General features: G+C 41.6%; 5 protein-coding genes across 5 annotated transcripts; all 5 read right to left on the reverse strand.

Annotated features, from left to right (window-relative positions):
* Positions 1 to 312: 312 nt before the first annotated feature.
* On the reverse strand, positions 313 to 1,191 carry LOC148583378 (uncharacterized). The gene is made up of 2 exons (XM_088511389.1): positions 1,150 to 1,191; positions 313 to 1,065 (listed from the first exon to the last, which is right to left on the reverse strand). Exons 1-2 carry the CDS (start codon positions 1,189 to 1,191, stop codon positions 313 to 315), a joined length of 795 nt encoding a protein of 264 aa, XP_088367515.1.
* A 6,003-nt stretch (positions 1,192 to 7,194) lies between these two features.
* On the reverse strand, positions 7,195 to 8,774 carry LOC148583379 (uncharacterized). Its single transcript, XM_088511390.1, has 4 exons — positions 8,511 to 8,774; positions 8,075 to 8,426; positions 7,526 to 7,965; positions 7,195 to 7,272 (listed from the first exon to the last, which is right to left on the reverse strand). The coding sequence occupies exons 1-4, from the start codon at positions 8,772 to 8,774 to the stop codon at positions 7,195 to 7,197; spliced, it is 1,134 nt and encodes a 377-aa protein (XP_088367516.1).
* A 734-nt stretch (positions 8,775 to 9,508) lies between these two features.
* On the reverse strand, positions 9,509 to 10,000 carry LOC148583380 (uncharacterized). Its single transcript, XM_088511391.1, has one exon. The coding sequence runs from the start codon at positions 9,998 to 10,000 to the stop codon at positions 9,509 to 9,511; it is 492 nt and encodes a 163-aa protein (XP_088367517.1).
* A 671-nt stretch (positions 10,001 to 10,671) lies between these two features.
* Positions 10,672 to 11,253, reverse strand: LOC148583381 (uncharacterized). The gene has a single exon (XM_088511392.1). It carries the CDS (start codon positions 11,251 to 11,253, stop codon positions 10,672 to 10,674), a length of 582 nt encoding a protein of 193 aa, XP_088367518.1.
* A 6,531-nt stretch (positions 11,254 to 17,784) lies between these two features.
* LOC148583382 (uncharacterized) lies at positions 17,785 to 19,714 on the reverse strand. Its single transcript, XM_088511393.1, has 5 exons — positions 19,688 to 19,714; positions 19,104 to 19,586; positions 18,699 to 19,022; positions 18,022 to 18,324; positions 17,785 to 17,970 (listed from the first exon to the last, which is right to left on the reverse strand). The coding sequence occupies exons 1-5, from the start codon at positions 19,712 to 19,714 to the stop codon at positions 17,785 to 17,787; spliced, it is 1,323 nt and encodes a 440-aa protein (XP_088367519.1).
* Positions 19,715 to 25,852: the final 6,138 nt, after the last annotated feature.

Raw genomic sequence — 25,852 nt, forward strand, 5'->3', positions numbered from 1 at the left:
GTGTGCTCGATCGCAGTAACAGAATGTGATGAAACCACACGTGAAGACCTGTGATCGATCACACACAGGTTGCGATCGATCGCAGTAACAGAATGTAAAAACATGACAAAAGACTTGAAACACTAAAACACCAAAGAAAAATAACACACAAAGGAAAACAAAAACAAAATGTAAATAAAACAAAATAAAAGGATATGCTATGGGGTGCCTCCCATGAGCGCCAAGTTGAACGTCTTCAGCCAGACTTGTGGTCCCCTCTTATTGCTGTCCTGAGGAAGATGCTTCTGATGGTGGTGCTACATATTGGACAGCCTAGAGTGCCAAATCTTGTGATGCAAAATCTTGATCTCGTGGTGCAAAGGTCATTTCAATGTATGGCTTCACTCTGTGTCCATTCACCTTGAATGATTGACCTTTTTGTGGACTATAGACCTCCACAGCTCCATGAGGAAATACTTTGGTGACCATACAGGGGCCAAACCATCTTGACTTAAGTTTTCCAGGGAATAGTCTCAATCTTGAATTATAGATTAGTACTTTTTGTCCTTCATGAAACTCTTTCCTGAACAGTAGCTTGTCATGGTATGCCTTGGTTTTTTCCTTGTAGAGCTTTGCATTCTCATAAGCATCATGCTGTAATTCCTCCAGTTCATTTAGTTGCAGTTTCCTCTTGTCACCAGCGTGGTGCATGTCGAAGTTGAACTTCTTAATTGCCCAATATGCTTTGTGCTCCAACTCCACTGGTAGATGGCATGCTTTCCCAAAAACCAATCGATATGGGGACATACCGATAGGCGTCTTGTATGTAGTCCTATAAGCCCATAACGCATCATTCAAGCGTAGAGGCCAATCCTTCCTACTGGGATTCATTGTCCTTTCTAGCATGCTTTTGATTTCTCGGTTACTTATCTCCACTTGACCACTGGTTTGAGGATGGTATGGAGTGCCAACCTTATGGGTGATCCCGTACTTCTTTAGTAAAGCAGCAAAAGCATAATTGTTGAAGTGGCTACCTCCATCACTTATTATTGCCCTTGGCGTCCCAAACCTAGCAAAGATATTATCCTGCAAAAACTTCACAACCACTTTGTGATCATTAGTCTTTGAGGGGACAGCTTCGACCCATTTAGACACATAATCCACACCCACAGGAATATAAAGATAACCATACGAGTTAGGAAATGGTCCCATGAAGTCAATACCCCATACATCAAAAATCTATACCACTTGAATATTTTGCAATGGCATCTAGTTTTTGGAGGAGATGTTACCGGTTCTCTGGCATCTATCACAAGAGCTGCAAAACAAAAAGGCATCTTTAAACACATTAGGCCAATGAAAACCATATTGTAATACCTTAAGCGCTGTTCGCTTGGCCCCAAAGTGTCCTCCACAAGCGAATTGATGACAATGCTGCAGAATGTTCATATGCTCCTCTTCTGAGACACACCTTCTAATGATTTGATCCGTGCAGAATTTGACTAGATAGGGGTCATCCCAATGGTATTGTCTAGGTATGGACATCAACCTCTTCTTTTCTTGACTAGACATACATGAAGGAAAAACCTTGGCAGTTATGTAATTCACAATATCTGCATACCATGGGAGTTGGACCTCAACTACAAATAGCTGCTCATCTGGGAAGTTTTCATTCAATGGGAGCTCATCTCCGTCTTCCTCATGAAGTAGTCTGGATAGGTGATCTGCCACCACATTCTCACTGCCCTTCTTGTCTCTGATCTCAAGGTCGAACTCTTGTAGTAATAATACCCATCTGATCAATCTCGGCATTGCATCCTTTTTAGCAAACAAATATCTCAAAGCAGCATGATCAGTGAATATAATGACCTTAGAACCAATTAGGTACAATCTAAACTTCTCCAAAGCAAATATGACAGCTAATAATCTTTCTCAGTGGTAGAATAATTTAGCTGAGCATCATTCAATGTTCTAGAAGCATAATAAATGGCATGAGGTACCTTATTCATTCTTTGACCCAAGACAGCTCCCAAGCCAAAGTCACTGGCATCACACATGAGCTCAAATGGTAGACTCCAATCGGGTGCCCTCATTATTGGTGCAGATGTGAGCAGCTTTTTTAGTGTGTTGAAGGCAGTCATGCATTCTTTAGTCCATTCAAACATGACCTCCTTTGCTAGCAATGCATAGAGGGGTCTAGAGATCTTGGAGAAATCCTTGATGAACCTTCTATAGAACCCGGCATGTCCGAGAAAACTCCTCACTCCCTTTACTGTCAGTGGTGGGGGAAGTTTGGAGATGATGTCAATCTTCGCCTTATCTACCTCAATGCCTGTGTTTGAAATAGAGTGACCCAATACAATGCCTTGTTGAACCATGAAGTGGCATTTTTCCCAATTGAGCACTAGGTTGTATTCTTCACATCTCTTGAGAACATTCTTTAGATGGTGGAGGCATTCATCAAAACTAGACCCAAAAACACTGAAGTCATGCATAAATACCTCAATTGATTTCTCCACCATATCTGAAAAAATGCTCATCATGCATCTTTGGAATGTGGCTGGTGCATTGCATAATCCAAATGGCATCCTTCTGTAGGTGAATGTGCCAAAAGGGCATGTGAAGGTGGTCTTCTCCTGATCCTTTGGTGCTATTGCAATCTGCTTGTAGTCACTGTACCAATCCAAGAAGCAATAGTAGCTATGACTAGCTAACCTTTCTAGCATTTGATCGATGAAGGGTAGGGGGAAGTGGTCTTTTCTTGTCACTTTGTTCAGCTTTCGTTAATCAATGCATACCCTCCAACCAGTGATTACTCTTGTAGGTATCAGCTCATCATCTTCATTTTTCACCACTATGATCCCACTCTTTTTTGGAACTACTTGGATTGGACTGACCCATTTACTGTTTGAGATGGGATAGATAATGCCCACATCCAGTAGTTTTAATACCTCTGCCTTAACTACCTCCTTCATGTGTGAATTGAGTTTTCTCTGTGCATCCCTGGTTGGCTTTGCTTCGTCTTCAAGGACGATTTGATGCATGGACTTGGCTGGACTTATTCCCTTGATGTCAGCAATGGTCCAACCCAAAGCAGTTTTATGCTCTCGAAGAACTCTCAACAGCTTTTCTTCTTCCTCACAACTCAAATTTGCAGCAATTATGACCGGTAGTGTCTTGTTGTCTCCTAAGTAGGCATATGTTAGGTGATTTGGCAATTGCTTCAATTCCAACTTTGGTGCCTGGACAATAGAAGGAACAAGAGAAGTATTAGTAGGCTCAAGAATCTCAAAGGGAGTGTATTTACTTGAATATTTTGGAGAGGCCTCAAGGTGGTGCACGGCTTCAATGATGTCATCAGTGACATCATAACAACATACTTCCATGTTTATCAATATTAATTTGAAGTTCTCACAATTAAAATCTTAGATATGTTTCACTATGCTTCAACAGTTAATCAAAATCATCCCATGTATCCATTCATTGCACAAATCGCAAAAGGAATCTAATATCAATTAAATCATCAAATGTATCAGTAAATCACAAAAGATATCCAATCTTAATTGAAACACCAAATGTATCCGTAGAACAAATCGCAAGGGATATCCAATTATTTAGACAAATAAAATCAAGCAATCAATTATGTGAAATTGTCTTAAATTATCAAGTGTATCCTTGAATCACAAAAGATATCCAAGAATCACTCCACACATTGAAAAAAAGTAAAACAATTGAAATATTAAACCCAATAAAATCAGATAAATAAAGACTTGCATGAAAGTATTGATATTCTTCATCGGCGAGACTTGATCCCCAACCTTAGTTGGGAATTTAGCTCCATATAAAAATAAAACCTAAATCTAAAGAAAACCTAAACTAAAAAGAGAAGAACTGTAGAATTTTGCTATCTGGAATGCTATATATTTTCTTGAATGCAAAGAAGTCTATTTATAGGCTTAGAAAAGTCCTAGAGGCCTTATTAAACCTAGATAATTCGGAGGTCTGTCTTTCAGTCAAAATAGAAGTCTGAAATCGGAATAGGATTCGTCCAGATTTGTGTCCTTTAATTTCGGGGTGATTTTGGCATAGTAAGCTTCCGAATTAGGAAAATCCTATTATAGAACAAATTGTAGTATTTTGAGTTAGATTTCCAATGCCACTTGAATCACTTCAATCTGATATTTGAACGAAAAGTTATGGTCAAAATACTGATACATGTGCAGAATCTAAATTTGAATCCAATCCGAAATTTTATCCAATCTGAACTTTAATCCAATCTGATCTTTAATCCGATTTAACCTTTTCTTGTATTTGGTTAAACTTAATCACCTTATCTAGGTATTCTCAAAGTATACTTTCTTCCAAACTTTGCATTTTTCCCTTTAAAGCTGTAGTTTTTCTTCAATGACCTACAAAATACTGAAAACACAAAACATTAAATAACGACACATCTAAAGGATTAACTAATGTAAATAAAGGGGTCCAAGTATGGAATATTTGGCACTTATCATATGGCATTCAGAGCCTAAGCGTCAACTCAGGGAGGGGGAGCCCTAGTGTGCGAGGCACCCCTGGTGGAAGGTTAGCGGAGCATAGCCCTAGGAGGTCCAGACAGTCCCACTCTTAGGATTATCACCTTGTTATTATCCTTGTTTTGTATAGTTTGTATGTATTTTGATACATTATAAGTCCATCTTGGTGGTGGAAATTTTGTATGTTTACAATTCAACACTACCCAATTTTGATCCCTGCACATATCCGTAAACTCTTAATTCAAAACCCTAACCCCAGAAAGGCTTCTAGAGGCCTTAGGATTCCAAAAAGTTTATCTTAACATTAGAAAGTTTGTATTTTAAATACAGAAGGGTTCACAACCTGATATACAACTGCAAACAACCATCAAACCCCAACAATCAATCTGATCTCACCATCTCAAAATACACGAACTCCGATTACCAACCGTTTAAATACATCAATCAAATCAAAAGCTAGGTTTCAACAAAAGAAATGAACACCTAACCCAAATACAATGTTCTAACAATAAAAAACGAACCATGTGCACTCACATACGTCTTGGCCTTGAGAAAAATAAATAAATAAAAAATAAAAAATGAGATAGAGATTAAAAAGAAAAACTTTCAACTTGTGGGGCTTTAAAATTCCTAAAAAAACCATGTACATCCAATTTATTTCTCTATTTCACACTATTAGAACAGTTTTCTTCATGGTGGATGCACGTTCTTTGAGATCTTCAATTTGATGTTGTGTGTACTCCAAATTGCTGCAAAAGAATAAAAAAGCATCAAAGGGTCCGACAGTGTAGGTACCGTGGACACTCCGATGCCAAAGTTAGAACCTAAGGGAAATACTGTGCTTTGGCACACAATGATTTAATATGCCTAATAATTTCTAATTTGAGAGAGAGCGTATTTTGTACCTTGTGTAGGGGCCTATTTATAGGCTTGAAGGTTGAAGTTGATTCGAACTGGTATCTTGAAGGTTGAAGTTGAGATAAACCTGAACGATTATCTTGTAGAGATAATATTAAGCTTCTTCTTGGAGAGATAGTCATGAATAACCATCTTGTAGAGATAAATAGGATTTCTTTATTCCAATATAATCCTAATTGGAACATATTATCTATTGATTAGTTAAATAGCCCTTGCTATTTAATTAATATTTTTATGGCCCTATTCTTAACCATTGGGCTCAGAATTTGGTGGGCTTATAGTGTGAATTTATTCTCAATAGTTACCCCCCAATTCCCTTAGCCAAGGTACTTGGATAACGGGAATTTAGCCAAAGCCTTCCGGCGGCTTGTTATTTGACCTTGTCCGAAACTTGTGTCTCCCTAATGAGTGTGTTTTGGGCCTGTTTGTTGGAGCTCTTCAGCTCTGTTTTTGGCATCTCTTGAGTTTCTGGGAATACCCCCCAGCTCTATCCCTTGCCGGGGGTTACGCCCGTCATAGTTTCGAGACAGTTGGGGATCATGCCTGGGTCCCTCTCAAAGTCATCAAGATAATCCAAACCTGGATAATAACCTTTAATCAATGATTTACAAGTCTTTTAACAAACTAACTTTTGTTCCCCGTTCGTCTTGGGTGATTCTTTGTTTTTGCCCAAGGTTTTCTCCTTGTCCTTGTTTTAGAGGGTTGTCTCCCTATTCATTGTTTTCGCCCAGGGTTTTCTCCTTGTCCTTGTTTTGGAGGGTTGTCTCCCTATTCATTGTTTTTTCCCAAGGTTTTCTCCTTGCCTTCAGGTATGAATCTCCATGTTTTTGCCCAGGGTTTTCTCCTTGTCCTGGCTTTCCATATGCCCCCTGGAGGTGGTACGCTCCTTGTCGACGACACTTGACAACCTGGTAGGGCCCTTCCTATGTTGGAACCAACTTCCCTTCAGTGGGATCTCGTGTGGAGATGGTTACCTTTGTAAGGACCCAAATCTCCGACTTTGAAGTCTCGATGTTTAACCCGTTTGTTGAGGTACTTAGCTGCTTTCTGCTGATAGGCGGCCATGGTGATCTGAGCTCTTTCTCGCTTCACTTGTAGGAAGTCTAGGTGCAGCTTCATTCCTTCTTCATTCAGCCCTGGGTTGTAATGCTCCACTCGGTAGCTAAGAGACCCTACCTCCACAGGAATCATAGCTTCAATTCCATATGTTAGGGCAAAGGGTGTTTCCCCGGTAAGAGTTGGGGTGGTTGTTCTGTAGGACCACAATACTTTCGGAAGAAACTCTACCCAAGCTCCTTTACTATTTTCAAGCTTCTTCTTTAGAGTCTTCATCAAGGTCTTGTTGGTTGCTTCTATCAATCCGTTTGCCTGGGGATGTCCCGGTGAAGAGTAGTAATTCTTTGTATGGAGTTTTGCACACCACTTTTGGAATGGTTCACAGTCGAATTGTTTACCATTGTCTGTCACAAAGGTGTGAGGAATTCTGTACCTACACACTACTGATCTCCACAGAAAATTCTGGATGTTTCTGGTTGTGATGGCTGCCAGTGCTTCCACTTCTACCAATTTGGTGAAGTAATCTACTGCGACTACTATGAACTTGCATCCTCCTTTCCCGTGGGTAGTAGACTTACCAAGTCGACTTCCCATTGTGTCAAGGGCCATCGTGCCGAGATTGGACTCAACTCTTTAGGGGGATTCTTTGTGATTTTAACAAATCTCTGACACTTGTCGCAATGTTTCACGATGTCATTAGAATCCTTGTTCATTCTGAGCCAATAGTACCCGGCTCTAACAACTTTGTGAGCCAGCATTCGGCTTCCTCCGTGGCTGCCGCATACCCCTTCATGAATCTCCCACATTACATAATCTACCTCTGCCATGGTAATATGTATCCTCGCTTGTAGAGAGCCATCAATCCAGGTGTACCGGGCAGACCTCATCCGGATCTGTCATGCCTTCTATCTATCATCCAGCAGCCCTTCATCTCTCAAGTATCAGATAATATCCACAGCCCATTCCGGGGCTTCATCTCCTTGCTCAACTTGCAGGATCTTCGCAGTCGGTCATATGGAAGGTTCGGTTAGGACTTTTACCTTTTGTTTCGAAGCTTCTACTTCTTCATCTATTGTGGACCCGAGTCTTGCTAAGATATTGGCCCGGCTGTTGTCTTCTCGAGGGATCCTAGTCAACACTACCATATCAAAGAAGATTTGGAGTTCCTGCACCTTGGTGAGATACTTCTTAATTTTTACCCCCCGAGCCTCGTATTCTCCTTGAATATTACCGATTACCACTTGGGAGTCACTCCTTACCTCCAGATTCTTGGCCCCCATGTCCCGGGCCAAGCTCATTCTGGCTATGACTGCTTCGTACTCTGCTTCATTGTTGGTCGTAATGAAGTCCAACCAGATTGAGAACTCCAGGGCTTCTCCTCCTAGGTCTGTCAGCACGATCCTTGCTCTGCCTCTCTTCCGGGTGGAAGACCCGTCTACATATGCTATCCATGTTTCTCCCTTAGGTAGTTGGCCTGGTTCTGGGAAATGTCAAAATTCCACGAGAAAGTCAGCTAGTGCCTGCCCTTTGATTGTTGTCCTTGGATGAAACTCTACATCAAACTCTCCCAACTCTATGGCCCAATTCACCAATCTTCCTAAAACATTTGGTTTTTGCATCACCTTCTTCAATGGGTACTCTGTCAAGACTTTGACGGTATGAGCTTGGAAGTACGGCCTTAGCCTCCGAGCTGATGTTATTAATGTGAATGCCAGTTTTTCTATACAGGGATATCTCTTTTCTGGTCCGTGTAAGGCCCCGGCAAGTGAAATACCCCGGCTTTTGGGTGCGCTGGTCTTCTCGGACCAAAGCTAAACTCACGGCAGTGGGTGATACTTCCAAGTAGAAGTAGAGTATCTCTCTTTCACTTGCTCGATTAAGTAAGGGAGGGTTCCCTAAGTATTGCTTCAACTGATTGAAGGCTTCTTCGCATTCTTCATCCTATATAAATACTTTCCAGAAAACCTTGAAGAAGGGCAAGTATTTGTCCGTTGACCAGGAAATAAACCTGTTTAAGGTAGCAACCCTACCCATGAGCTGCTGTAATTGCTTTATGCTCCATGGTGCTTGCATATCTAGCATTGCCTGTATCTTCTCCGGGTTAGCTTCAATTATGTGCCTTGATACCACAAACCCTAAGAACTTACCCAAGGACACTCCGAAAGCACATTTAGCAGGGTTTAGCTTCATACCGTAGAGCCTTAGGGCTAGGAATGGATCGGCTAGGTCTTGGATGTGGTTTGCTACCAATATGCTCTTCACCAGCATATCGTCTACGTAGACTTCCATATTCTGCCCAATCTGACCTTGGAACATCTAGTTGACCAACCTCTAATAGGTTGTCCCTGTGTTTTTCAATCCAAACAGCATCACCTCATAGCATTAGGTTCCCCAGTCTGTCACGAAGGACGTTTTCTCTTGGTCCAATTCATACATGTGTATTTGATTAAACCCGAAAAAAGCATCCATGAAGCTAAGTAACTCATGCCCAGATGTCGAATCAACTAACAGATCAATCCGTGGTAGAGGAAAGCTGTCTTTTGGACAAGCTTTGTTGAGATCTGAGAAGTCCACACACATCCTCCATTTACCATTAGACTTCTTTACTAGCACTACGTTGGATAGCTACTTCGGGTATTGCACAGTTTTGATGAATCCTGCTCGAATTAACTTCTCCACTTCTTCTACTGCAGCCTTACTTCTCTTAGGTGCACAACCTCTTCTTTTTTGAATTACTAGTGTGTGATTTGGGTCCACATTCAGCTGGTGAACTATTACTGCAGGGTCTATTCTAGGCATATCTTTGTGGCTCCAGGCGAATACGTCTTCATTCTTTCCGAGGAAGGTCACCAATTCATCTTTCAGCTCCTGGGTCAATTGCGACCCGACTCTAACACTTCTCTCGGAGTTACCGATCAAATGTTCCTCCAATTCTTCAACTGGTTCTCCACCCTGTAATTACTATTTCTCGCCATTGCTATACCTGGCCCCGGGAGTAGCCTTTCTAGGGACGTCTTTCATAGTCACGTTGTAGCATTGGTGGGCTGCCAGTCTCCTTTGACTTCTCCGACCCCGTGATCAGTAGGAAACTTCATCTTGAAGTGAAGGGTAGATGTTATTGCCCGGAGCTCATTGAGTGCTGCTCTGCTAATGATGGTGTTGCATGCCGATGGCCGGTCAATTAGCAAGAATTTTACTATTATCATCACCTGATTAAGGGCAGTGCCGACTGTCACTGGAAGATCAATCGTACCAATTGGTTGAACTTGCTCACCCGCAAATCCCATCAATGGGAATTTCGCCGTTTCAACCTTCTCTTGGCCTATGTTGAGCTGTTTGAAAGTTGGCCAGTACAGAACGTCGGCTGAACTTCCTTTATCTACCAAAATCCTGTGCATGTTATGTTTGGCCACAGCTAAGGTAACTGCCAGAGCATCCGTATGAGGGAAAGATATCGCTTCATAGTCTTCGTCTGAGAATCCGATCATCAAAGACTCTTTTTTCTGAACCTTCATTGGCCTTTCGACCGCCCATACCTCTTGATTTCCTGCTTGTCGTGCATAAGCCTTCCTTGCGCGGTTAGACTCTCCTCCCCTAGAAAATCCTCTAGCTATTGTCTGAATCTCTCCTATTATGATTTGGTTTCTCGGATCTCCATGTTGTCGGCTACGACTCCTCTATCTTCTTCCTTGATTGCATTCTCGTGGACTGTCCCCCCAAGGGTGATTCTCCCTGCCTCCTCCAGCTTGGCACGGGCGGTCCCGGGGATGGTGTTCCCGGTCACGATTGTTGTAGGGCCGGTTATCCCAGTTATTCCTCAGTTGATCCCTCTGATTCCCTAGGAATTGAACCAGCTTACCATTTTTGATGAGCTTCTCAATCAATAGCCTCAGCATTATGCATCCTTCAGTGTAGTGACCCCTAGCTTCATGAAAATTGCAGTATCAATCTTTGTTCTTCTCTTGACCTCCATTTATACATCTGAAATCCCCGTATTGAGAGGTGTGAAACCATAATCCGGGAATTTCTTCCTTAAGGGCTTAAGTTCTTCTACTATCTTTCGGGTTTCTTTCTTCTTTTCTTCTCTCCTCCTTTCTTCTCTTCTCTATTCCGGATTCCTCATGCTATCTATCGCCTCCAGAACATCAGCTTCATTGATGAACTCTTCTACCTTGTTTATTAATTCTTAGAGATTATTTGGTGGTTTCCACGATATCTTCTTCATTACCGGTTCTTTGGTCAAGAGACCGTGATAGATCGCCGAATATTTTAGGTCATCTGAGGGTTCTTCAATTTCTGTCTTCTCCAGGTTGAACCAAGTTATGAATTGCTTCAGGGTCTCATCATTATGTTGTTTCAGAGTCAGTAGATAGGACTGTGGTTTCTTCCGGGTCTGTGAAGTCATAAACTGAGTTAAGAATACCCGGTCTAGGTCTTCACATTTGTCGATCGAGCCCGGGGATAGCTTCGTAAACCAGTTCCGGGCACTTCCTGATAAAGTGAGGGGGGAGGCACAACAAGCCACTTCATTTGGGATGCCAAGGAGGCGTACATGTGACTGAAAATCTTCCAAGTGTTCGACTGGATCTCTGACACCCTTATATCTCATCATAGGAGGGGCTTTGAATTTTTCAGGCAACCGGTATTCCTCCACACATGTGGAAAAAGGAGAACTGGTTCCTTGCAACATCTTCTCAACAAAGGTATCCTTCCCATTATTATTTCGTTCCATCTCCAAGTTTGTGAATCTTTTGTCAAACTCTGCCATCCTTCGGTTGAGTTCGTCATCTCTATCCTAGGTACCACCGATTTTGCTATCATCCATTCGGCTTTCCTCCTTCCTGCACACGTACTACTCAAAATGGTCTTCTTGGTGTCCTCCTCCGGGTTGCTCAAAGTGTCAACCCGATTGTTGTGCTCTTCTTCGTCCCGCCCACCACGGGTTTCCTCGCAATGAGATTGCTCGAACATCCGTAAGTGGAGTTCGATGTTCTGTCGAGTCAGGGCTTCGATTTGTGCTGTCATTGCTTCAAAATGTTCAAGATTGATAAGTGCGAAATATTCCATATTTGGACCCCTTTATTTACATTAGTTAATCCTTTAGCTGTGTCATTATTTAATGTTTTGTGTTAGTTTGTGCTTTTAGTATTTTGTAGGTCATTGAAGAAAAACTACAGCTTTGAAGGGAAAATGCAAAGTTTGGAAGAAAGCATACTTTGAGAAGACTTAGATGTGGTGGTTAAGTTTAACAAAATCCAAGAAAAGGTTAAATCGGATTAAAGATCAGATTGGATAAAATTTCAGATTGGATTCAAATTCAGATTCTGCACACATCTCAGTATTTTGACCATAACTTTCCACTCAAATATTGGATTGAAGTGATTCAAGCGGCATTGCAAAGCTAACTCAAAATAATACAATTCGTTCTAAGATAAGATTTTCCTAATTTGGACGTTTACTATGCCAAAATCGCACCGCAATTAAAGAACACAAATCTGGACGAATCCTATTCCGATTTCAAACTGCTATTTTGACTAGGAAACAGACCTCCAAATTATCTAGGTTTTATAGGGCTTCTAGGACTTCCCTAAGCCTATAAATAAACTTCTTTGCATTCAAGAAAAGGGAGAGAATTCCAGAGAGCAAAATTCTACAGTTTTTCTCTTTTTAGTTTAGGTTTTCTTTAGATTTAGGTTTTATTTTTATGTGAAGCTAGATTCCCAAGGTTGGGGATGAAGCCTCACCGATGAAGAACTGATGTGGTATTTTGTGACCAAAAATATCAATAATAAAAATAACCACTCGCAATGAAACGAATCTTTGTAGGATATGGCTATATTGAGGGTGTCGAACCTCAAGGACTGCAGGGGTTTAATTATCAAAATTTAAAAGATTAAAGTTAACTTAATTAAAAGGAGATTTTATTTGATTTGCTTAAAAACTAAAGTGTATGAAAAGAAAAAGAGTAGATATATGAGAGAGAGAGAGAGTAGGGTATTGATTTCACCACAATCCGCACATCAATGGTTAACCATATTTAATTCTAGCAACTCATTCTATGCTTGTTATAAATTAAACAAGAAAACATATGAAAATAATCTCATACAATCAATGGAATAGCATAACCCATCTTCGGTTGGCATAGATCGTCTTCCTAAATTATACTAAATTAGGGTGTAGTACGATCCGTCTTTCCTAGGTATGGTCTATCTATCCCTATTGATTGCATGGCAATTAAGAACCATTGTATAACCATCATTCTTATAATCACAGAAAATAGGAATAATTTGAGTTTAATAATAGTAAAATAATTTCTAAGACAAGATAAAGATTTGACTAATATTGAATTGGAATTAAAGAACAATTGCATTTAATATGAAAAACAGAAATCAATTATAGCAATCCTTAGAGTTATATAATCAACATGCATAAATTGAAAACTAGATATTAAATACAATCAAACCATTGTGCTTGGAAAGGGTTACATCAATACCCCACATTTGGGTTTAGCTGCTCATGATCTTCTAAGCAGACAATTTACTGAAATTTAAACTCTAGAAAGTGGTGTGTCTGTTTACAATGTTTAGAGCTCTATTTATAGGGATTAGGAAAACCCTAAAAACCCTAAAAATCCTCAAAAAACCGGAGGTCAGTCTCCACGCTAGAAAAGGATTGCTGCTGTGCAATACACGCCTGAGTGCGCTCGATCCGAGGTTTTGTGCGCTCGAATAGTGCGCTCGAGATTAACTGTTGTGCGCACGAGCGCAGGTGTGCTCGACCTTAGGACTGCTGAGCTCGATCCTAAATCTAGAATGATCAGCTTTTTGCCCTTTTAAGCCCAATTTTCAATGGTTTGTCAAATAAGACCTGAAACACAAAAACAAAACAAAATCAAACAAATAACAATGCTAGGGAATTAACATATGTAAATTAAGAGGCTTGAATGTGCAACAGTCAGTGCTTATCACACCCCCCCCCCCCCAACTTACATATTACTAGTCCCTTAGCAATACAAAATGGAAAATAAACTGAAAACAAAATGATAAATCCATCTTTCGTGGGATGTACGGTTGCATTTAGCATATGCAACAAGCCGTTTAAACCCCTAGGAGTTCCCTAGTGGACGAGTGAAGTCTCGTGAGGGTTTTCCAAGAATGATACCCACAAACATTTTATGACCATGTAGTTCCCAAGAATGCAATATCATGACCATCATGGTTCTTAGTCATTAATAGGCTTAATAAAACAAACACTATCTTCACAATTTCAGGAAATTACAACTTTGCTTCAATCATGGCAATTATGAGATATTACAAGATTCAACGAGTGTACATGAACTTAACACATAGCCATGGGATTTCAAAACTAATCTCAATCATGCATGGATCAATACTCAAAATTCATTGGACTTCCGATTGAATAGACAACCAAGGCAATTTTTTTTATTTTTTTTATTTTTTTATTTTTTTATTTTTTTTCACTTAGCTCCCTTAAGCTTTCTAATTGACCCATGTATCGAGCGTTAGGCCAATGACTCCCAAACCAGATGGTTTTAGGGCATTAGGTGTAAAGACACCCCTAAGGACTTACCAACTGGGGTAAAAAAGGCTACAAAGCGAAGCTATTTTTTTTTCCTTTTTTTTTTTTTTTTTAGCAATCAAACCAAACTTCTCACTTTTTGAGGCGAACACTCACTACTTAATGAGGAAAGAGGTCCGGTTACTTGGTGGAAAGTTTAAAATGATCAACTTTTTTTTTTTTTTTTTTTTTAATATGAATTGATGCCAAGGTCATTTTCCCAATAAGTTACCCAACTACATTCCAAATATTAAAGCCAGACATTATTGATTCTAGATTTTATGTCCCATAGACTACATGCAAATGTGCTTGTGAAAATCAAATTGAAACAAGTAATCTTTCATGCTGCCAATGAAAGTAACACAATTTTAATTCCTTAATCAAGTGATCATGTGTTTGTCATATTAAGCCCATCAATGAATTTCAAATCACAACAGGAAAATTAATTGCATGCTCAGAACTAACATGTATGCCCATACCCCCAACTTAAAACACACAATGTCCTCAGTGTGTGGAAAACAACAGTAAAACAGTTCAACGGAGAGAAGTACCTAACCTATCACTGTGGCATAGAAGAAGATGCCCTTGAATGAGGTGGCAGCCATGCCAAAATGGTGCACAACAGTTCTTGCTGGGCTTCAAATCTTTCATCTGCCAGGCGCTTATCCTCCGCCCTCTAGGTAGCCAGCTCAGATCGGAGCTCCTGCAGTTCTTTGTGGAGGGACTCATATTATGACATGCTCATAGTAACGGTCACCGCCACTCCCTCTCTGTCTACCGGCTCAGCTATAGGTGGCTCATTGTGTATAGGCCCATCGGTCTCCTTGACGACCTCAGCTGCTGCAGGCTCCCTACGTTGTCTCGTCATATGGAAACAACTCTGGTTCCACTGGATCAGTCCGAACTGAGGGTGAGCAGAAATAAGCCCATCAGTGGGCGTACCCTTAATGCCTCGGGTCTAAAAGATATGGGTGAGGAGAAAAGGGAATTGGAGTCCCCATGAAGACGAATCTTGAGTGCATCGCACAATCGCCCCGTCCCAAAACTTATGTATCTGATCCCAAATGAGCTGAGGGATGGAAATCCAAAAGCCTCTCTGAAAGGCATAAAGGGCCGTGAGGAAGGGGCCGCGCGTTGAGTTTTGTGTCCAAAGGGACTCACATTTCGCTGCAAAATGAAATCCACGAAGCAAAGTCGGGAAGGCAGCAGGACCTTGCTTGTACAATTGTGGAGATCATCGGTACAACAGCCACGGCAGATGTCGTCCACAATATATTGCAGTGTCAGATCAGACGGTAGGTCTAAGTACCGAGGGGAGCCATCCCATGCCAAAATATTAGACGGGCACGCATGAGAACATTGCAAAGCAGCAGCAATGTCATCGGTGGTCAGCTCAACGTCCATGCCCGCCACCGATGAAGAGAGGATGCCCAGCCGAGAACAATCAAATGTGAGATGGGCATAAAATTCTCAGACCAGGACTTCGTAAACAACGGGGCTGACTGGCTGGAACAATGCGGTGAGGCCGCGGCGTTTATATTCTTTGACCACCCACTTAGTTGCTTGGAGGCTTTGGAAGATGGTGTCAATGGCAAACGACGTTTACAAAATAAGCTTCCGTTGCTTCCCACGGCGTGGTAACGGCTGAGATGGGGCTTCGGGGGTGGTATCCCGAGCGGGGGAAGACCAGGAGGTAGAAGCGGGGGCCGGAAGCATGACGTTGCTTCGTTGAGGCTTTTTGTCGAACACCTGGTGGGCACCTCAAAAGGGAAGTGGTAGAGAACCACCTTACTCGGCTGCCCAACCCCTTCCAAAGAGAAAAAAACACAACCCGGAGCAGTCTGTGTGTGGTGGAGCACCCACGGACTGCTATTTCCACAAAAAAAAATTGAAAGAAAATGGTGACGGTGAGGTGTTGGGGAGAATGGGAAATGGGGGAGAGAAAAGTGGTCAGAGAGGGAGAAAAAGATTGGGGGAAGGACGGTGGTGGCGGCAGGGGGTGGTTCTATAGTCGTAGGGTGGGTGGCGTTGGGTGGTGTTTGGGGGCGATGGGTAGGTGGCATTGGGTGGTGTGGGGGAGAGAAGTGGGGATGCGGAGTATTGGGGTGCTGGGATATGCGGCGCTTGGGCGGGGAAATGGGGGAAAAAGAATGAGTCATGACCTAAAAAGGTCATATGAACCCTCTGAACGAGTGCGCTCGAGCGGGCACTCGATCGCACTTGCGCAAGGAGTGAACGGAAGGCCGGCAGTACACTCGAGCGCTCCTGATGGTGCGCTCTAGTGCATTCGTGCAAGTGTCTGTTAGTGTTGAGCGTTTGCGCTAGATCCCACTCGGGGTGGGCTCGAGAGCAGGCCCGTGGTCTAGGATCGAGCGCACAATAGATGCGCTCGAGCCCAGGATGCCAGTGCCTCAATCAAAAAAGTAGACAGGATCCGTCAAATCGATGGATTCCACATCTGTACTTGGCTCAAAGTTCTAGATGCAGGGCTTCAACCTTTGACCGTTGACCTTGAACAGAGTGCCATCCATTGGGTCCCGCAATTCGGCGGCACCATGGGGCAACACCAAGGTGACTATGAAGGGGCCATCCCACTTGGAGCGAAGCTTCCCAGGGAAAAGCCGGAGTTTGGAATTGAAGAGCCATACTTTCTGGTCCGGTACAAATGTCTTGGGCAAGATATGTTTGTCATGAAAAGCCTTAGTCCAGTCCTTATAAAGGCAAACACTATCATATACATCTCGCCGCAGCTCCTCCAACTCTGTCAACTGAAGTTTCCGATGGGGACGGGGTGCTTGCATGTCGAAATCGAACTACTTGATTGCCCACAGAGCCTTGTGTTCTAATTCCACAGGGAGGTGACACGCCTTGCCATATACCAGCCTTGTGTTTTAATTCCAATGGGGGTTTTGTAAGCTGTGTGGTAGGCCCATAATGCATCATTGAGGTGCAAGGACCAATCCTTTCAGTCTGGCCTAACCATCTTCTCCAGAATGTGCTTAATCTCCCGGTTAGAAACTTCCACTTGGCCATTTGTTTGAGGATGGTAGGGAGTGGCTACCTTATGTGTGACGGAGTACTTGAGAAGCAAGGCTTTGAAAAAAAGATTGCAAAAATGTCTACCTCCATCACTGATGATGGCCCGACGAGTACCAAATCTGATGAACATGTTGGCTTGGAGGAACTTCACCACAACCTTGTGATCATTGGTCTTTGTGGCAATGGCTTCTACCCACTTAGAGACATAATCCACTCCTACCAAAATGTACTCATATGCACAAGATGGTGGAAAGGGTCCCATGAAGTTGATACCCCAGACATCAAAAATCTCTACAATGAGGATGGGGTTCAATGGCATCATGTCCCTCCGAGACATAGCTCCTAGGCGTTGACATCTCTCACAAGCTCGGCAGAATTCATGGGAATCTTTGAACAAGGTGGGCCATGTGAATCCGCATTGTAAAACCTTGGTTGCTGTCTTCTTGGTACTGAAATGTCCTCCCCAAGCTAAAGAGTGATAGAATGTGAGAATACTGGAAAATTCACTCTCAGGGACACAGCGTCGGATGATCTGATCATCACAATACTTGAACAACTCCGGATCTTCCCAAAAATAGAATCGAACTTTCTTGAAGAAGCGGTCCTTATCTTGCTTAGACCAATGAGAAGGAATACGTCCTGTAGCTAGATAATTGACAATATCGGCATACCATGGCAGATTTTACGGAGTGATTTCAAATAATTGCTCAACTGGGAAAGAGTCATGAACAGGAACCGACTGGGGTGTCTCCAATAAAAGTCGTGACAAATGGTCGGCAACAACATTCTCAGTGCCATTCTTGTCCCGAATCTCAATATCAAATTCTTGCAGAAGGAGTATCCAGCGGATCAATCGTGGCTTTGTTTCCTTCTTGGCCAGCAAATGTCGCAGAGCAGCATGATCAGAAAAAATGATAACCTTTGATCCCAAAAGATATGAGCGAAATTTATCCAGAGCAAAGACCACAGCTAGCAATTCTTTCTCGGTGGTTGTGTAATTGGCTTGAGCCTCCATTAGAGTCTTGCTAGCATAATAAATGACATGAGGAAGCTTGCCTACCGGTTGTCCCAAAACTGCACCCACAGCATAGTCAGACGCATCACACATGATTTCAAAGGGCAAGGACCAGTCAGGAGGCCGCATGATGGGGGCAGCAGATAACAGAGACCGGAGCTTCTGGAATGCCTCGTGACATGCTTCATCAAAGTGAAAAGAGGCGTCCTTAGCAAGCAAGTTACATAAGGGCCTTGAAATTTTACTGAAGTCCTTAATGAAGCGGCAGTAGAAGCTTGCATGCCCTAGGAAGGAGTGGATCTACTTCACTAAAGTGGGCGGTGGTAAATTTTCAATGTGTTCAACTTTGGCCCGGTCCACCTCAATACCTCTTTTGGACACTATATGGCCCAAAACTATACCTTCCTGCACCATGAAGTGGCTCTTCTCTCAACTTAAAATCAGATTAGTTTCTTTGCAACGTTGAAGCACAAGTGAAAGATTCTTGAGACATTTATCGAAAGAAGATCCAAAAACAGAAAAATCATCCATAAATACCTCCAAAAATTTCTCCACCATGTCGGAGAAGATAGACATCATACATCTCTGGAATGTGGTAGGAGCATTGCATAAGCCGAAGGGCATGCGTCGGTAAGCAAAGGTGCCAAATGGACATGTGAACGTCGTCTTCTCTTGGTCTTAGGGTCAACTGCAACCTGATTACACCCGGAATAACCATCTAGGAAGCAGTAGTAGCTTTGGCCAGCAAGACGCTCGAAAATTTGATCAATGAATGGGAGCAGGATTTGGTCCTTCCGGGTATTGGAATTGAGCTTTTGGTAGTCGATGCAAACCCGCCATCCCATGGTTGTGCACTGTGGAACCAACTCTCCAACAAAATTCTCAATGACGGTGATGCCAGATTTCTTTGGAACCACTTGAGTGGGGCTCACCCATTTGCTATCTGAGATAGGGTAGATGATGCCTGCATCAAGTAACTTGACTACCTCTTTCATCACTACCTCTTTCATGTTTGGATTCAACCGGCACTGTGCCTCACGGGAAGGTCGAGCATCTTCTTCCAAATGGATATTGTGCATACAGATAGAAGGGTCGATGCCTTTCAAATCTGCCACGGTCCATCCAATGGCCTCTTTGTACTTCTTTAACACTGCGAGCATACTGTCTTCTTGGTCTTTTTGTAGGTCAAAAGCAATGATAATAGGCAGAGTGTTGTTAGATCCAAGAAATGCATACTTGACCTTTGCTAGCAGGGGCTTCAACTCAAGCTTCGGTGGAGAAAGTAGAGAAGGAACAGGAGGAGTGCTCGATGTCACAGGTAGGGGCTCCTTTAGTACTCTCCATGGATGGAAATCTACGCTTGCGGCTGTTTCTAGCAAATCATGGACCTCTTTGATGTACTGGTCGGTGTTGAATTCTTCAAAGTCAAAGTAATCAGGCGGGCTTCTACTGGATCCTTTGTCAGGAGACTAGGTAGTGAATCTTCTACATATTCCTCAATGCTGTCCAAAAAGAAACACTCATTCTGATCAGGAGCATGCTAAAATGCAGTAAAGATATTCAATCGAACCTTCATATTGCCAAATGAGATCTCCATGACTCCAGTTCGACAATCGATACATGCATTCGTTGTGGCTAAGAAATGACGCCCAAGGATGACAGGAACCAGCTTCTTAGGATTGGGCACAGGCTCGGTGTCAAGCATTATAAAGTCGACTGGGAAGAAAAATTTATCCACTTGGATGATCACATCTTCTATAATCCCTCTAGGCTTCTTAATCGAACGATCAGCTAGTTGTAGAATCACTGTGGTGGGCTTCAGCTCCCCTAGGCCGAGCTGCAGATATACTGAATATAGAAGTAAATTCACACCAGCTCCCAAACCTAAGAGTGCCTTATCAATTTCCCTTTTTTCGATGATGCATGAAATTGTAAGAGCCCCGGGGTCCTTGAACTTCGGAGGAGTGTTGTGCCTAATCAGGGAACTCACTTGCTTATTCAGAAGGACTTTCTTGGGGATGTTATTTCTGGTCTTCCTCTTTTGAGTACACAAGTCTTTAAGGAACTTGGCATAGGCAGGCACTTGGGCAATGGCATCAAGAAGAGGGAGATTGATTTTTACCTATTTGAACATCTCCATCATTCCTTGTATTTTCTCTCCTTGTTTCCCAAAGTGGGACGGTACCTTGAGACGTTCTAGGAAGGGAGCTCATGGCTCATATGGAATCTCTAGAGTGGGAGCTACTGATGACTAAGCCTCATTGCTTACTTGCTTGCATTTATCATTCTGCAGATTCCGTACAACCTCCGTGTGCTCACCCTTCTTCTCCTCCAAATGATTGTCAACTATTCTTCCGCTTCTCAAGGTGGTGATGGCTTGAACGTGCTGATGGTATGAAGTGCCCTCATCTACCATGTAGTGCCCCTTAGGATTTACCACCGGCTGACTCGGGAGCTTTCCTTCGTCCCTTCTATTGAGGGTGTTGGCAAGTTGTCCGACTTGAGATTCTAGCTTGGCAATGGATTGGGAGTGTGAGTTTATTATTTCTTCCTGAGATTTGACTGTCTGCTTTATCTCGCTCGCCAACTCACTCATCATTTTGAGCACCCTATCCTCAAAATTAGAATCTGTGGCCTGGTATTGCTGCTGTGGAGGCCGATAAGTAGAATGGTTGATAGGGCTGCCTATTGGATTAGGCTTGATTGTGTGGCCCTGGGGCTAAGTTGCCCGAATTTGGATTCTTCCATGAGAAATTTGGATGATTTCTCCACCCGGGGTTGTAGGAATTGGAGTACGGATCATTACCCAGTATGGAGAAAGCTACATTAACCTGCTCATTAGCAATATTAGTATAATTTCCTGTAACAAGGCAGTTATTTACATGATGCATAGGACTGGAACAGAATGAACATGGTTCAGGTAGTGTGGGCGTGTGAGCAGCATTAGGAGCAAAACCAGCAATCATCCATTGGTCTAGCTTCTTGGTGATAGCCTCAACTACTTGGTTAGCCATATTTGGGGATGGCCTGCTTCATACAAACCCTCTGTCTTGATTGCTTTAGATGTTGGTGCCCTTCGACTGGTGGAGACCTGTTGAAGAGAATTGTTACTCAAATTCACAAACATAGCACATGCTTCATCTTCACTTTTTAACATGAAAGTTCCCCCACATGATGCATCCACCATTTTTCTATTGGACTCGGTTAGGCCATCACAAAAACACTACACTAGCTACCATTTCGGGACAGCATGGTGTGGACATGATCTAAGCAAGCTCTATAGCCTATCCCAAGTCTCATAGAAATCTTCTGCCTCATATTGGGAGAAAGTAGTGATGGCTCTCCTAGTGTCATTGGTCATTCCTATGGGGTAATACTTCTTAAGAAGTTCTTGTTGCAATTGAGCCCAAAAAGTGATAGAGTTGGGTGTTAAGGACTGGAACCAATGTTTGGCTTTTTTCTTGAGGGAGAAAGGAAAAAGACGCATCTTTAGGGCATCCTCAGTGAATCCGTTCATTTTAGTGGTATCACAAATTGCTTCAAAATCACTGAGGAAGTCATAAGGATTTTCAGTGCTAAGCCCTAGGAAAGAAGGTAAACTTCGTATAGTGCTAGGCTTAATTTCATAATGGGTTGCCGTAATTTCCTACAGTCGGAGACATGTGGGAGTAGTGTAAGTGGTGGGAAGATAATGCTCTTGCAAAGCTACGTGGTTACCATCTCCCATGGTCTCAGTGGAACGCTCTTCTAGCAAATTAGGGTTCCTTTGGGATCTAATTTGTCTAAGAGTGCGTTCAATTTCAAGGTTGCAAGAAATTAATGGGAAAGACAAAGAACGGCGACCAAGCATAAACAAAACAGAAAAGTAAAGCTCACAAGCAGCCATTAGATGCGCTGGGATTTTGGATGCAGGCTGCTGCTGGTGTGCTCGATCGCACAGCATGGTGCGCTCGAGCGTACTGCCGCAGATGGGTGCGAGCGCAGGAAGGGAAGGCTCGAGCGCTGCTAGCTTGATTCCTGTTGGAATGCGTCTGTGCGCTCAATTGCATGCGACCTGCGCTCGATCGCAATCACAGAGAAGGCAGCTACAGACCTGTTTGTAAATTCAAAAATAAAAACCATACACAATAGAATTAAAATTAGCAACTTAAAATAGAAAAATAAATTATCAAGCTAAAATCAATCCTTAAATTTAGATAATGAAACCGTTAAGCAATTCCCAGGCAACGACGCTAAAAATTGATGTAGTATTTTTGTGACGAAAAAAATTAATAATAAAAATAACCACTCGCAATAGGACGAATCTTTGTAGGATACGGCTATATTGAGGGTGTCGAACCTCAAGGACTGCAGGGGTTTAATTATCAAAATTTAAAAGATTAAAGTTGACTTAATTAAAAGGAGATTTGATTTGATTTGCTTAAAAACTAAAGTGCATGAAAATAAAAAGAATAAATATATGAGAGAGAGAGAGAGAGAGTATGGTCTATCTATACCTATTGATTGCATGGCAATTCAGAACCATTGTATAACCATCATTCTTATAATCGCAGAAAATAAGAATAATTTGAGTTCAATAATAGTAAAATAATTTTTAAGACAAGATAAAGATTTAAATAATATTGAATTGGAATTAAAGAACTATTGCATTTAATATGAATAACAGAAATCAATTATAGCCATCCTCTGAGTTATACAATCAACATGCATAAATTGAAAACTAAAAATTAAATACAATCAAACCATTGTGCTTGGAAAGGGTTACATCAATACCCCACAATTGGGTTTAGCCGCTCATGATCTTCTAAGCAGACAATTTACAGAAATTTAAACTCTAGAAAGCGGTGTGTCTGTTTACAATGTTTAGAGCCCTATTTATAGGGATTAGGAAAACCCTAAAAACCCTAGAAATCGTCAAAAAACCGAAGGTTAGTCTCCTAGTCCAATTGGGAGACTGAAAACCAAATCCACACTGAAAAAGGATTGCTGTCGTACAGTACACGCTCGAGTGCACTCGATCCGAGGTTTTGTACGCTCGAGCGCTGTGCGCTCGAGCGCAGGCATGCGCTCAATCCCTGACCGCAGACACTCGAGCGCAGGTGCGCTCAATCTCAGGAGTGCTGCGCTCGATCCTAAATCCAGAATGCTCAGCTTTTTGCCCTTTGAAGCCCAATTTTCAATGGTTCGTCAAATAAGACCTGAAACATAAAAACAAAACAAAATCAAACAAATAACAATGCTAAGGAATTAACATATGTAAATTAAGGGGCTTGAATGTGCAACATTCTGTGCTTATCAAGAACATCAATACTTTCTTGTAAGTCTTTATTTATCTGATTTTATTGGGTTTAGTATTTCAATTGTTTTACTTCTTCTCAATGTGTGGAGTGATTCTTGGATATCATTTGTGATTCCAGGATACACTTGATGATTTAAGATAATTTCACATAATTGATTGCTTGACTTTATTTGCCTAAATAATTGGATATCCCTTGTGATTTGTTCTACGGATACATTTGGTGTTTCAATTAAGATTGGATATCTTTTGTGATTTACGGATACATCTGTTGATTTAATTGATATTGGATTCCTTTTGTGATTTGTGCAATGAATGGATACATGGGATGGTTTTGATTAACTATTAAAGCACAGTAAAACATATCTAAGATTTTAATTGTGAGAACTTCAAATTAATATTGATAAACATGGAAGTATGTTATTATGATTCGATGAGTGTGAATTCCCAAACCTTACTCCTTTATCTCTTACTTTATTTTAATTAGTTTATGCTTGTCTTTTAATTTCAAAAATGAAAATTCAAAACCTTTTTGGAACTAGGTTAGGATTTAATTATTTTAGATTTAAATTGCCCTTTCAAAAATAAAATTCTCTGTAGGTTCGACCTCGCACTTGCAATCCATTAAACTACAAACGATTCGTGCACTTGCGAGTATATTAAAATTTGTACAACAAGTTTTTGGCACCGTTGCCGAGGAATTGTTCAATTTTTGAAACCAATTTATTTCTAAATGAGTTTTATTCTTCTACTAGTTATAATTAGGATTTTATTTTCTGCAATTTGTTTTGTTTTAATCTTGTTTCTAATAAAAAATAAAAAATAAAAAGAATTTTTTTTTGTTTTGTTTTTTTTTTTGTTTGTGTTACAGCCCTACTACGATCCAGCGCACCTCCAGAGTCAGCACCAGCAGACTAACAGTAGCTGAAAAATTTTGCCAAAATTTATTTTGGTCCTTTTCTCTCAGGCTACAGGAAATTATGCTCACCAATTTGATGAATTGCACCATTCAGAATATCCGCAGTTCGATCACCAAGCTCAACCACCTGCGGATCAATCCATTACTCAAATGCCACAGCCTGCACCACAGTCATCACTGGAAGACATGATGAAAGCATTCATGCAATCAATTGATAAGAACATGTAAGAGATGAAGCATGATATGAAGAATACTAAAATGAGCAATAATCAAGCTATACAAGAGCTCAAGAATTCCAACTCCCAAGCCATACAAGACATACAAGAAGTTAAGTAGGCCATGACCAAGATAGAAGGACAAATCGGTCATCTAGTTGCTGACTTCAACAGAATAGAGGAAGAAGAGCTTCAAAGTCAACTGATGGCTGAAAGTCACCATCACACTAGAGCGTGAGGAAATTGTGGATAACAAAGAGGAGGAAGAGAAGCGGAGCAAGTTGAGCACCCTGACTAAGTTGAGCACCATGAGAATAGTAAGTGTTAAGTGCTAAAATATTCATATTTTCAGCCCTTAACTTGCATGTGTTTAATCCAAAGGTTTTAGTTAATTAGGTCATTTTAATTCATTTTTGTGTTTTCCACACTTTTGTAGGCTTTTGGAAGAAAATGAAGTAAATCTGGAAGATTTGGGCTCAAAGAGAGAAGATGGGAAAAATGAGAGCCCTTGACACTGCGATCGATCACAAGTTCCCTGCGATCAAGCGCAGTACTAGAGAAGAAGAAGCACAAATCAGGCCATGAGTGCTCGAGCACACAATAGAAGAGGCTCGATCGCAGACCTGCGATCGAGCGCACACGGGTTGCGATCGATTGCACCCGTGCGCAGGAGACACCTCAAAGTTGTGGCCATGATGTTAATATTTCCATATTAGGGTTTTCCAACTCCCACTTGTAAAAGGTTTTGAAACCCTACAAAATTCCTAGGTTTATTAGTTTGTCAAGGACTTCTATAGCCTATAAATAGACCCTTAACTCTCTAGAATAGGGAGGCTTGTAAGGAGAAGAATTGGAGCTCTGCAAGTTCAGGCTTGTAAAGAGAAGAATTGGAGTCCTGGGTTTAATAAAAGCAACAAAAGAATCCACACCGCAATTCTTAGGTTAATCAACTTGGGAAACCGGGAGTATACGCCCATGCCTTAGGCCTCATGTGTTTGTCGATTTCCATAGAGTATATGCTTTCCTAAGGAACAACTTAGTATACACCATGCTAACTCCCTTAGAAAAGAAAAGAGATAGAGTATACGCCATGCCTAACTCATTGCTTAGGGAAATCTATAGCTTAAAAAGTATATGCCATGCCCTTAGGTTGACAAACATTAGATATGCATAACATGATCAAAGCATTGGCATATTGTTATATTAACTGAATACAATTAGTGGTGGATATCAAAGCCCTACCTTTTATTATCATCACTTAAAAAATCAATCTTTGTTTTACTTAAGGAATTTATTTTTAAGCAA

The sequence above is a fragment of the Corylus avellana genome, chromosome 10 (genome assembly GCF_965113065.1).
Source record: "Corylus avellana chromosome 10, dhCorAvel1.hap1.2, whole genome shotgun sequence".
Lineage (NCBI taxonomy): Eukaryota > Viridiplantae > Streptophyta > Magnoliopsida > Fagales > Betulaceae > Corylus > Corylus avellana.